General features: G+C 49.8%; 1 protein-coding gene across 3 annotated transcripts in view; it reads right to left on the bottom strand.

Annotated features, from left to right (window-relative positions):
• The window catches only part of SLC44A2 (solute carrier family 44 member 2), a 52,667-nt gene continuing 40,366 nt past the window's right edge, over positions 1–12,301 (bottom strand). For 2 of the 3 annotated variants that reach the window (XM_060181727.1, XM_060181729.1), the window contains exons 15-22: positions 9,070–9,332; positions 8,890–8,984; positions 8,084–8,187; positions 7,884–7,957; positions 7,715–7,785; positions 5,371–5,459; positions 2,063–2,147; positions 1–1,625 (exon numbers count right to left, since the gene is read on the bottom strand). In XM_060181727.1, the coding sequence (XP_060037710.1) occupies positions 1,504–1,625; positions 2,063–2,147; positions 5,371–5,459; positions 7,715–7,785; positions 7,884–7,957; positions 8,084–8,187; positions 8,890–8,984; positions 9,070–9,332 (903 nt within the window). In that variant the 3' untranslated portion in view covers positions 1–1,503. The remainder of the gene's footprint in view (positions 1,626–2,062; positions 2,148–5,370; positions 5,460–7,714; positions 7,786–7,883; positions 7,958–8,083; positions 8,188–8,889; positions 8,985–9,069; positions 9,333–12,301) is intronic. The other variant, XM_060181728.1, reaches the window with a different exon arrangement.

The raw sequence follows: 12,301 nt of genomic DNA, 5'->3' as shown, positions 1-12,301 counted from the left end.
TTGTGTTGTAGGCACTTTAATATTCGTGGCTGGAATGCAAATTACACGCTTGGGGGTGTGTGTGTGTACACAGACACATTTGGGGGAGGGAGGGCTTGGGAAATGGCCTAGAGAGGAACCCAGAGACGGGTGGGGGTTCCCCTGAGTTCAAGTTTGGCAAAAGGATCCTCAAGCAGAGGAGATGGGGGACCTGAAACCACTCCACCCTTTACAAACACACACACACACAGCCGGCCCCAACCCTCCCTTTCCCATCAAGTAAGGTCTCTAGGGCAGATGGGGTTTCTTTGCTCTGATAAAGAGGGCTGTGTCAGAAAATGGGGGGGGGGGTGGCCAGCTCAATCTCTTTACCCAGCCGGCCGGTTTCCATTAAGCGGCTCACGGAGTCCATTTCTCCCCATTTCTTCCATCCAAGTCTGCTGTCTACACAGCCTGCTCCAGGCTGCCCCTCCTCCCAGTACCCTCCCCCTTTCTTCCCAGGCGCCCCTCAATCACAGGACAGACATATTACCATCCCAGCCACACCCAGCTGGGGAAGGGGGACAAAGGGAAGGCACTCCTGTTCAAACAGAAAAAAAGGGGGGGGGGCTTTAATACAAGATTTAAAAAATATATATCATATATTAAGAAGAATCTAGAAGGAAAGGTAATGCCCAGGAAATCAGTTGACCCAGCCACAGAAATGTTGAGGCTGACCAGGGCACAGGCAGGAGCAAAAAGATTTGGCAACTACCCCCTCCTCCGAATTTAATAGGGCCCCCACTTCCTCCCTGGAGGAGGCAGCCGGCCGGAAGCTTCTTCCAGACAAGAGACTGAACCCCAACACCTGGCAGACACCCCAAGAGGCCAAAAGGGGGGTGTGTCCTCCCCCTGGGTCAGTGAGGACAGGAATCCCTGGACTGATGCCAGTCTTTGGGGGGTGGGAAGTAAGTAACTGCTGGGCTCTTGGCACCAAGAGACAACCACCCCTCCCAAAAAAAAAAAAAGAAAAAAAAAGATCATCAGGTGTCCAGAAACTACTGCAGGGGAGTGGGAGAGGAATCGGCAGTGATGAGACCTTAGACAACTCCTCCGATGCAGCTGGGAAACGCCAGAGACTTTCGGGGGTACCGAGGAAGAAGTGTGGGGGGCCGCTTATGATGCCGCTGGCTTCTTGTTGCTTTTGTTGAGAAGTTTTTTGAGATTGGAAGACATGAAATAGGGCCGCTCGGCTGAGCCGTCATTCCGCTCCAAGTCCTCCACTGCGGAGAGATTTCCCAGAGTGGGGTGTGTGTGTGTGTGTGTGTGTGTGTGTGAGGGAAGCTCCCCCTTCAAATGGGGGTGGGGGTACACAGAGGAGTCTTAGGGTTAGGAGGGTTAGGAAAGCGAGAGACACAGGGGCCAGACCCGCGCTCCCCACACCACACCGGCAGGCGAGGAAGTCTGACAACATGCATCCCACTACAGGGGAGGACACACAGCCCACCCTCCCCCAAACACCCCCCCATCCTCCCTTCTGTCCTGCTACTCCTCCGCTTCTGCCTCCTTCCCCTCCTTCGAATTTCCCTTCAAGAGAATGTCACTCAGCTCGGGGGACATGAAGTACGGCCGTTCCCGAGAACCATCATTCCTCTCCAGGTCCTCACCTGGGCTCCCCCCAGGAAGCGGCAGGGGCGTGGGGGTGGGGGTGGGAGTGAGGGTGGGTGGGGAGGAAGGCAGGGGAGGAACCCGCAGGCATGGAGGGGAGGGCAAGAAGAAACAAAATAAAAACAAAAACAACAACAACAAAAAAAAAACACAAGAAAACAGGTGGAGAGACCAGAGTTAGTGCCAGGCTCATACCCCCACCCCCTGCCCGCCACCCCCACCCCCCCCCAGCAAAGCTAGAGATTCTAGAAGCTTCCATGGGCCAAGGAAGGGGCGAGAGAGTGGACAGCGCATGCTGATGGAGGGGCAGGGGAGGGCACCTGGGGGGGGGCAGCAGAGGCCCAGGAAAGAAGTTGGAAGGTGATGTCAGGTCTTGGGGACTGGGGGGAGGGGAGGGGTCCCCAGAGAAAGCTCCCAGGAGAGAAGGCTGACTTACAGAAGCAGAGGAATAAGGTGTCCACACACATGCCGTACACACTGAAGAAGCCGTGGGCTATCAGGTAGGCGCCGACAATCACTGTCTGGGGGTGTGGGGGGGGGGGCGGCAGAGACTTGAAGCTTCCAGGCAAAGACCAGCAGCCCCCCTCCCTCCACCCCGCACATACCTACAGCCCATAAATACTGCAAATCTTGGTGGTTATCAAAAAGTGTCATCACGTGGTCCGGGAGGTGGCGCAGTGATAAAGCTTTGGACTCTCTCAAGCATGAGGTCCTGAGTTCGATCCCCCGAAACACATGTGCCAGAGTGATGTCTGGTTCTGTCTCTCTTCTCCTATCTTTCTCATTAATAAATAAATAAAATCTTTAAAAAAAAAAAGTGTCATCACACAGCAACTCTGGTGCTGGCTGGGAGATTCTTTTTCTTGTCTCATTTATTTATTTATTCGTTTTCCCTTTTGTTGCCCTTGTTTGTTTGTTTTTTTAATTCCTTTTTTTTAAAGACATAACTGTTTCTTTTTTTTTAATTTTTATTTATTTATGAGAAATAATAGGAGACAGAAAGAACCAGACATCACTCTGGCACATGTGCTGCCGGGGATCAAACTCGGGACCTCATGCTTGACAGTCCAAAGCTTTACCACTGTACCACCTCCCAGACCACTTTTTAATTCTTTTTTATATTTACTTATTTTTCCCTTTTGTTGCCCTTGTTTTTCACTGTGCTTGTAGTTACTATTGTTGTTGTTATTGATGTCGTCGTTGTTGGATAGGACAGAGAGAAATGGAGAGAGGAGAAGACAAGACACCTGCAGACCTGCTTCACCACCTATGAAGTGACTCCCCTGCAGGTGGGGAGCCTGGGGCCAAACAGGGATCCTTAAAGCAGTCCTTGCACTTTGTGCCACCTGCGCTTAACGTGTTGCGCGCTGCCGCCCAACTCCCTGCTTTTTTTTTTTTTTTTTTTTAAAGATTTTTAGTTATTTATCCATGAGAAAGATAGGAGGTAGGAGGACAGAGAGAGAACCAGACATCACTCTGGTACATGTGTTGCCACGGATTGAACTTGGGACCTCATGGTTGAGAGTTCACTGCGCTTTATCTACTGTGCCACCTCCCAGACACCCCCCATTGTTGTTTTTTTATTGTTGTAGTTATTATTGTTGTTGTTATTGATGTCATCGTTGGATAGGACAGAGAAATGCAGAGAGGAGGGGAAGACAGAGAGGGGGAGAGAGAGAGAGACACCTGCAGACCTGCTTCACCAGTGGTGAAGTCTCTCCCCTGCAGAGGGGGACGAGGGTTCCCCCTTGACTCTGGGTCCTTGTTCACTGTGATGTGAGCGCTTAACCAGCTCTTCCATCGCCTGGCCCCCTGAAATTCTTGATCTATCAGAATAGTGTAAGCCACTGTTGTTGTTGTTGGAAAGGACAGAGAGAAATGGAGAGAAGAGGGGAAGACAGAGAGGGGGAGAGAAAGACAGACACCTGCAGACCTGCCTCACCATCTGTGAAGTGACTGCCCTGCAGGTGGGGAGCCGGGGGCTCCAACTGGGATCCTTACGCAGGTCCTTGCGCTTTGCGCCATGTGTGTTTAACCTGCTGCACTACCACCCGACTCCCTTCCCCTTTCTTTCATCTTATTCTGTCCCCGGCAATCTGGAGACTCACAGGGACTAAGCAGAGCCTGTGATTAACCGAAGTGAATAGAGCGTAGGGACACCAAAGAAGTAGCCCAGATTCAGTGACCTCTAACAGCCGGCCAGAGGTCAGATATAAATCTTGGTGACAGGGAGGCCTGGGGGTAGCAGGTGGATAAAATCTGGAATTCTCAAGCACAAGGTCCTGAGCTGTGACATCACCTGGACTGTGAAACCACCGTGCCTCCACTTCTACCCAGATCGTGGATCCTAACAATTCCCTCCAATCCTTGTAACTACACATTCAGCTTCATTATTTCTCTGCCTCTCCTCTCCTCTCCTCTCCTCTCCTCTCCTCTCCTCTCCTCTCCTCTCCTCTCCTCTCCTCTCCTCTCCTCTCTTCTCTTCTCTCTCTCTCTCTCTCTCTCTCTCTGGCTTCTGATGGTGCTGAGGGTGGAACCTGGGACCTCAGAGTATCAGGCAGGGGTCTTATCTTATTGGATAGGACAGAGCGAAATTGAGAGGAGAGAAAGACAGAGAGGGAGAGAGAAAGACAGACACAAGACACCTGCAGACCTGCTTCACTACTTGTGAAGCAATTCCCATCTGCTGGGGCTGGGGGCTGGGGGCTGGGGGGGTAGCCAGGGCCTCAAACTGGGATCCTTACGCTTAACCCAGTGCACCACTGCCCAGTCCCCGTCTTTTTTTTTTTTTTTAGTATTTATTTATTCCCTTTTGTTACCCTTGTTGTTTTATTGTTGTAGTTATTATTGTTGTTGTTATTGATGTCATCGTTGTTGGATAAGACAAAGAGAAATGGAGAGAGGAGGGAAGACAGAGAGGGGGAAAGACAGACACCTGCAGACCTGTTTCACCGCCTGTGAAGCGATTTCCCCTCCAGGTGGGGAGCCGGGGGCCTGAACCAGGATCCTTATGGTGGTCCTTGCGCTTTGCGCCACCTGCGCTTAACCTGCTGTGCTACCGCCTGACCCCCCCCTTTTATTTATTTATTTATTTATTTATTTATTTATTTATTTATTTATTTTTCAGGACGGTTCTACTGTGTGCCCTGCCCATAATGTCTCTTTCAGTTGAATTATTTGAGTTCATTGAGGGAAGCCTGGTGGACCTCGTACGACTGAGAATTGCTTCCTTCTGCTCTGCCATTTGTGAAGCTTACCCGGGCACGGGGAAGTGAGGTCTCTTTGGCAAACTAGCTCCCAACCCCATCCTGATACCAAAGACCAAACTTGGGGACCTCATGCTCGCCATAGAAGTGGTATCCTGTGGTCCGGGAGGTGGCGTAGTGAAAAAGCTTTGGCCTCTCAAGCATGAGGTCCTGAGTTCGATCCTCGGCAGCACATGTGCTAGAGTGATGTCTGGTTCTTTCTCTCTCCTCCTATCTTTCTCATAAATAAATAAAATCTTTAAAAAAAAAAAAGAAGTGGTATCCTAAGGGTGGTAGCGTGGCAGGTTAAACGCAACACACTCTCTCTCTCCCTATCTCCCTTCTTGATTTCTCTCATGCTTTATACAAGTAAATAAAAGATTGCAAGGAAAATAACCTTTTGGGGGTCATGGAGATGGGCCTGGCAGGAAATGGGGGCTCAGAGCTGCTCCCTGCTTCCCCATTCCACACATCCCTGTCACCCCAAAGTTTTTCATACCAGTATAGGGACCCAGTAATAGTTGAGAGATGGCGCTGGGTCTTGCACAATTTTGATCCGGTGGGTGAAGAAGAAGAAAGCCAGGATCCCTGGAGAGGCAGGGGGAGGAAATAAAGATGGATGACGGTGTACCTGGTGGAGCTCACGGCACAGTGCCCAAGGACCCAGGTTTGAGCCCCCCGTCCCCACCTGCAGGGGGAAAGCTTTGCAGGTGGCGAGGCAGGTTCTGCAGGGGTCTCCCTGTCTCTGTCCCTGTATCCCTCCCTTTCAGTTTCTCTCTGTCCTATCCAATAAAATGTGGAAAAAAATGGCCACCAGGAGCAGTGGATTTGTAGTGCTGGCACCAAGCCCCACAGATAATACTGGAAGCAATAGATAAATAAATAAGTAAATAGGGTTAGGGCTAGGGTCAGGGTCTAGGTGTAGTTTGGGTTAGGGGTTAGGTGTATGGTTGAGTGCACACACTACAGTGTTCAAGGACCTGGGTTCAAGCCCCTGGTCCCCACCTGCAGGCAGGGGGGGAAGCTTCACAAGTGATGAAGCAGGGATGCCAGTGTCTCTCTGTCTCTCCCTCTCTAGCTCCCCCTTCCTTCTTGATTTCTGGTTTTCTCTACCCATGAATAAATAAAGATAATTAATAATAATAATAATAATAATAATAATAATAATAATAATAATAAATAATGAAAAGCTGGAGCTGGTGAGATAGCAAGGTGATCGGTCAAGAGACTCTCCTGCATTAGGTTGAGGATTCAGGTTCAATCCCCAGCAACATCAGATGACAGCACTGAGCAACGCTTTGGTTAAAAATTAAAATACAGGGGGAGTCGGGCGGTAGCGCAGTGGGTTAAGCGCACGTGGTGCAAAGCACAAGGACCGGCATAAGGATCCTGGTTCGAGCCCCCGACTCCCCACCTGCAGGGGAGTCACTTCACGGGCGGTGAAGCAGGTCTGCAGGTGTCTGTCTTTCTCTCCCCCTCTCTGTCTTCCCCTCCTCTCTCCATGTCTCTCTGTCCTTTCCAGCAACGACGACAACAATAATAACTACAACAATAAAACAAGGGCAACAAAAAGGGAATAAGTAAATAAATAAATATTACAAAAATTAAAATATAGGGAGTCGGGTGGTGGTACACCTGGTCGAGCACACACATTACAGTGCGCAAGGAAGCAGGTTCGAGTCCCTGGTCCCTACCTGCAGGGGGAAAGCTTTGCGAGTGATGAAGCAGGGTTGCAGGGGTCTCTCTGTCTCTCTCTGCCTATCAACCTTCTCCTCTCGATCTCTGCCTGTCTCTATTCAATAAATATATAAAGATAATTTTAAAAATTAAAATACAGGCACTGGGTGGTGATGCATTGGGTTACCAGGTACAAGGACCCGGGTTCAAGCCCCTGGTCCTCACCTGCAGGGGGGAAGCTTCACAAGGGGTGAAGCAGGGCTGCAGGGGTCTCTCTGTTCTTTCTCTCTCCCCTTCCCTCCCTAAAATCCTCCCCCCATTCCTCTCAATTTATCTCTGACTCTATCAATAAGTAAATAACACAAAACGTCTTATAATGTGAAATTAAAAAAAAAAACCTTTTAAATATTTATTACCTTTTGTTGTCCTTTTTATTGTTGTTGTAGTTATTATTGTTGTTGTTAGATAGGACAAAGAGAAATGGAGAGAGGAGGGGAAGGCAGAGAGGGGGAGAAAAAGATAGATACCTGCAGACCTGCTTCACCGCCCATGAAGTGACCCTCCCCCCCCACAGGTGGGGAGCTGGGGCTGGAACCGGGATCCTTGTGCACCACATGTGCTTAACCCGCTATGTTACCACCCAACTCCCAATATTTATTTTATTAATGAGGAGATAGGAAGAGAGAGAGAGAAACCAGACGTCACTCTGGTCCATGTGCTGCCAGGGATCGAACTCAGGACCTCATGCCTGAGAGTCCAATGCTTTATCCACTGCGCCTTCTCCTAGACTACTATTTTTTTATTTAAATTTTTTTAATTATCTTTATTTATTTATAGGATAGACAGCAAGCTATCAAGTGGGATTTGGGTGATAGAGAGGGAGAGAGACAGAGAGACACCTGCAACCTTGCTTCACCACTCGTGAGGCTTTCCCCCTGCAAGTGGGGACCGGGGGCTCGACCCAGTTCCTTGCACATTGTAACATGTGCACTTAACCAGGTGTGCCACCTCCAGGCCCTTTCTATCTCTCTCCCTCACAGGTGTGTGTGTGTGTGTGTGTGTGTGTGTGTATAAATAAAAGTGACTCACCACAACAAGGGCAACAAAAAGAAAAAAAAAAGTGACTAACTGGTCACACCCCACAGCCCCAGGGTTCTCACACTCACCCACGCTGCCCACGATCAAGAGTTTGCCCAGCAGGAAGAGGAAGTCAGTGACCTTATCGAGAACAGCCACCCTGCATCAGAGGAAGATGAGAGTTGGTTGGTGTCATCAGGGCATCAGGGGTTTGGAAGGAAGTGGTAACTGAGGAGAGGGCGGGTGTTAGGCCCAGACCTGATGATATTTCTCATGAGAAGGAAGAAGGCGTTCCTGGCCGAGGTACAGAAGTTTGTTCCATAGACGGCGATCTGGGGGAAGGGGAGAGAGGCAGAGGTACCAGGAGTGTGTGTGTGTGTGTGTGTGTGTGTGTGTGTGTGTGTGTGTGTGTGTGTTGGTGGGGGGAGGGCAATAAGGGGCATCCCAGATGCTCTTACCATGATGTAGGCGTTCCTGTTGAGAAACTTGATAAACTTCTCTAAGCACCAGAAGCAGCATTTGAGACAGGTCATGAGGAACTTGGCAAACTTGTTCCCCGAAGCTGGGAGAAGGGGGAGAATAGCAAAGGGTTATAGGCCCTGCCTGGCCTGGGAGGGGGCCCCTACCCTCACCCTTTCACCAGAAGCAGAGGAAGAAAGACAGACACCTGCAGCCCTCTTCTACCCCTTCTGAAGCTTCCCCTCTGCAGGTGGGGACTGGAGGCTTGCACTTGGATCTTTGAGCATGGGAACATGTGCCCTCAACTAAGGGTGCCACCACCCACTCCTCCCTTCCTTAAAAAAAAAAAAAAGGGAGTCGGGCGGTAGTGCAGCGGGTTAAGCACAGGTGGGGCAAATCACAAGGACCTTAAGGCTTAAGGATCCCGGTTCGAGCCCCCAACTCCCCACCTGCAGGGTGGTCGCTTCACAGGCGGTGAAGCAGGTCTGCAGGTGTCTATGTCTTTCTCTCCCCCTCTCTGTCTTCCCCTCCTCTCTCCATTTCTCTCTTGTCCTATCCAATAATGACATCAACAACAATAATAATAACTTCAATATATATAACACAACAAACAAACCTAGCCCGCTCCGAGACACTCAGTGATAAAAATAAAAATCAAGGCCTCCTGGCCACGCCCCTTCAGCCACAGCAACCAATCGCAGCCCGTATGCCTGGACCCACCCATTCCACAATGCAACCAATCACAACTCGGCACTTGACCCCACCCCTCCCGCGGGAGCCAATCAGAGCGGCGGGTGGGCGGTACCTTTTAGGCGCTGGTCCAGGTACTCGAGCATCACTCGGATGATCTGGATGATGGCGAGGATGAGGGCGCCGAAGGCCAGAGAGCCCGTGTGGTACCTGCAGGAGGGCAGCGGAGGTGGCAAGGGGTCCGAGCCGGGATTCCTCCGGCCCCGGCTCCCCCAGAGCCTATCGGGGCTGCTACCTGAGTGCCCGCCCGAAGGCAGAGAAGAGCGGGAAGGCGGGGAGGTCATCCGGCTTGTCGAAGGCCCAGTAGTAGGAGGCGAAGGCCCCGGCCAGGGTGACCTGGCCCAGCGCCAGGACGAAGTTGGCCAACCAGAAGAACATGAAGGCGTTGAAGATCTGGAGCCCCAGCAGGGCCCGGTGGTAGTTCGATTCGCCGCCGTAGAAGGCGAACTGGCAGTGGGCGGCGGGGCACAGGCGGGATTCGTTGGAAGAGGGGAAGGTCTGGTGGCAGGAACACGGAGCTCAGTCAGTACTCAGAGATCACAGGGGGCTGTGGGCCACCGAGCCCCCGAGGGGGTGGGAGGTGGAGCGACATGAGACAGCGAGAGCTCGGTGACTGCACGCAGGGCCGGCACAAGTGAGGCTCCAGGTTTGATCTCTGGCCTCTCTCTCTCTCTAAGATTGTATTTTTTTTTTAAATAAATATTTTATTTATTTATTTTCTCTTTTGTTGTCCTTGTTGTTTTTCGTTGTTGTTGTAGTTATTATTGTTGTTGATGTTGTCGTTGTTAGATAGGACAGAGAGAAATGGAGAGAGGAGGGGAAGACAGAGAGGGGCAGAGAAAGACAGACACCTGCAGACCTGCTTCACCGCCTGGGAAGCGATTCCCCTGCAGGTGGGGAGCCGGGGGCTCGAACCGGGATCCTTATACCGACCTTGTCCTTTGCGCCACCTGCGCTTAACCCGCTGAGCTACAGCCCGACTCCCTCTAAGATTGTATTTATTTATCAACAAGAAAGAAAGGAGAGAGACAGAAAGAACCAGACATCACTCTGGCACACGTGCTGCTGTGGACCAAACTCAGGACCCCATGCTTGGGAGTCCAATGCCCTATCCACTGCGCCACCTCCCGGACCACAGGGTTTCTCTCTCTTCCATTAAAAATAAATAGCTCAGGGGGGTCGGGTGGTGGCGCAGCGGGTTAAGCGCAGGTGGCACAAAGCACAAGGACCGGTGTAAGGACCCCGGTTTGAGGCCCTGGCTCCCCACCTGCAGGGGAGTCGCTTCCCAGGCGGTGAAGCAGGACTGCAGGTGTCTGTCTTTCTCTCCCCCTCTCTGTCTTCCCCTCCTCTCTCCATTTCTCTCTGTCCTAGCCAACATCAACGACATCAATAGCAACAACAATTAACTACAACAATAAAACAACAAAGGCAACAAAAGGGAATAAAAAAAAAAAGAACACTTAAAAAAAAAGACTAAATAAACAGATAAATAGCTCAGGGGTCGGGTGGTGGTGCACCAGGTTAAGCACACACAGTACTAAGTGGACGGTCTCACACACGGATCTTGGTTCGAGCCCCCGGCTCCCCACCTGTGGGGAGGGTTCACTTCCCAGGCGGTGAAGCAGGTCTGCAGGTGATTCTCTTTCTCTCTCCTTCTCCATCTTCCCCTCCCCTATCAATCTCTCTCTGTCACATCAAAAATAAATAAGTAAATAAATTGCTCACAGGAACAGAATACACCTTTCCCAAAGGATCTGTGTATGCCTAACTTCATAGAAGCACAATCTGTAATAGCCAAAACCTGGAAGCAACAGGTGAGTGGCTGAGCAAGTTGTGGTCTATATACACAATGGAATACTACTCAGCTATGAAAAATGGTGAAGTCACCTTCTTCACCTCATCTTGGACAGAGCTTCAAGAAATTATGTCAAGGGAGATCTCAAGAGAAGGAAGAATAAGGGATAATCTCACTCAGACAGAAGTAGAAAAATAAGAAAGGGGGGGCCGGTTGATGGTGGTGTACTTGGTTGAGCGGACATGTTACAGTGTTTGAGGACCCATATTAGAAACTCAGTCCCTACCTGCAGGGGGAAAGCTTCATAAATGAAGCAGGGCTGCAGGTGTCTCTCTCTCTCTTTTCTCCTCTCTCCCCTCCCCCTCAATTTCTGGCTGTCTCTATCCAACAAATAAAGATAATTTTGAACTGGAGTTGGTGTTTTATACCAAAGTAAAGGACTCTGGAGTGGGGTGGGGGGGGTATTCAGGTCCTGGAAAATGACGGTGTAGAGGACCTAGGTGGAGGGTTAGAGTGTTATGTGGAAAACTGAGAAATGTTACACATGGACCAACTACTGTATTTTACTGTTGACTGTAAACCATTAATCCCTCAGTAAAGGGCAATGCATAAAAAGCTTACAGGCTGATGTGACAGCATCATGGTTGTGCAAAAAGGCTCTCTCATGCCTGAGGCTCTGAGGTCCCAGGTTCAATCCCCAAGCACCACCATCAGCCAGAGCTGACCAGGACTCTGGTCTCTCTGAATCTCTCTGATTTTAAAATATGAATAAGTAGAAATATAGCTTTGGTCGTCTATCTATCTATCTAAAATAGTAATACTGATAATAAGATTAAAAATGACTAAGAGAGGGAGTCGGGTGGTAGCGCAGCGGGTTAAGCACAGGTGGCGTAAAGCGCAAGGACAAGCGTTAAGAATCCCAGTTGGAGCTCCCGGCTCCCCCCCTGTAGGGAGAGTCGATTCACAAGTGGTGAAGCAGGTCTGCAGGGGTCTATCTCCCCACCCCACCCCACCCCACCCCCGTCTTCCCCTCTTCTCTCCATTTCTCTCTGTCCTATCCAACAACGACAACATCAATAACAACAATACAACAATGAAACATCAATGGCAACAAAAGGAAATAAGTAAAATAAATGTAAAACAAACAAAAAAAATGACTAAGAGATGCAGCCTGCGAGAGGTCGTAGTAGATAGAACATTGGACTCTAAAGCAGAAGGAAGTACACATATTACCAGGCACAAGGACCTGGGTTCAAGCCCCAGGTCCTCACCTACAAAGGGAACGCTTCATGAGTGGTGAAGTAATGCTGCAGGTGTCTTTCTGTCTCTCTCTCTCTCTCCTCCTTCTCCCCCTTCCCTCTTGATTTCTCTCTGTCTCTATTAAATAAAACTAAATAAATAACGTGATGTTTTTTAGCCCAATAAAATGTGACCAGAAATCTGAGCAGGCACATCACCAAATAATATGTACAGATGAGAAATGAACATGTTAAGATATTTCAGTATGTCGCATATTATTAGGGAGTTGCAAATTTAACAAACAGTAAGTCAAATACACAGTTATCACAATGTCTAAATTCCAAAACACTAAAATTAAGTGCCAAGAAAGACTGAAGCAACCAAAAATCCCCATTCATCACAGGCGAACTGCAAAATGATACGATGGATTTGG

This window comes from Erinaceus europaeus, chromosome 23 (genome assembly GCF_950295315.1).
Source record: "Erinaceus europaeus chromosome 23, mEriEur2.1, whole genome shotgun sequence".
NCBI classification, from domain to species: domain Eukaryota; kingdom Metazoa; phylum Chordata; class Mammalia; order Eulipotyphla; family Erinaceidae; genus Erinaceus; species Erinaceus europaeus.
The sequence above is the reverse complement of the archived record's forward strand: the minus strand, read 5'-3'. Positions and strand labels throughout refer to the sequence as shown.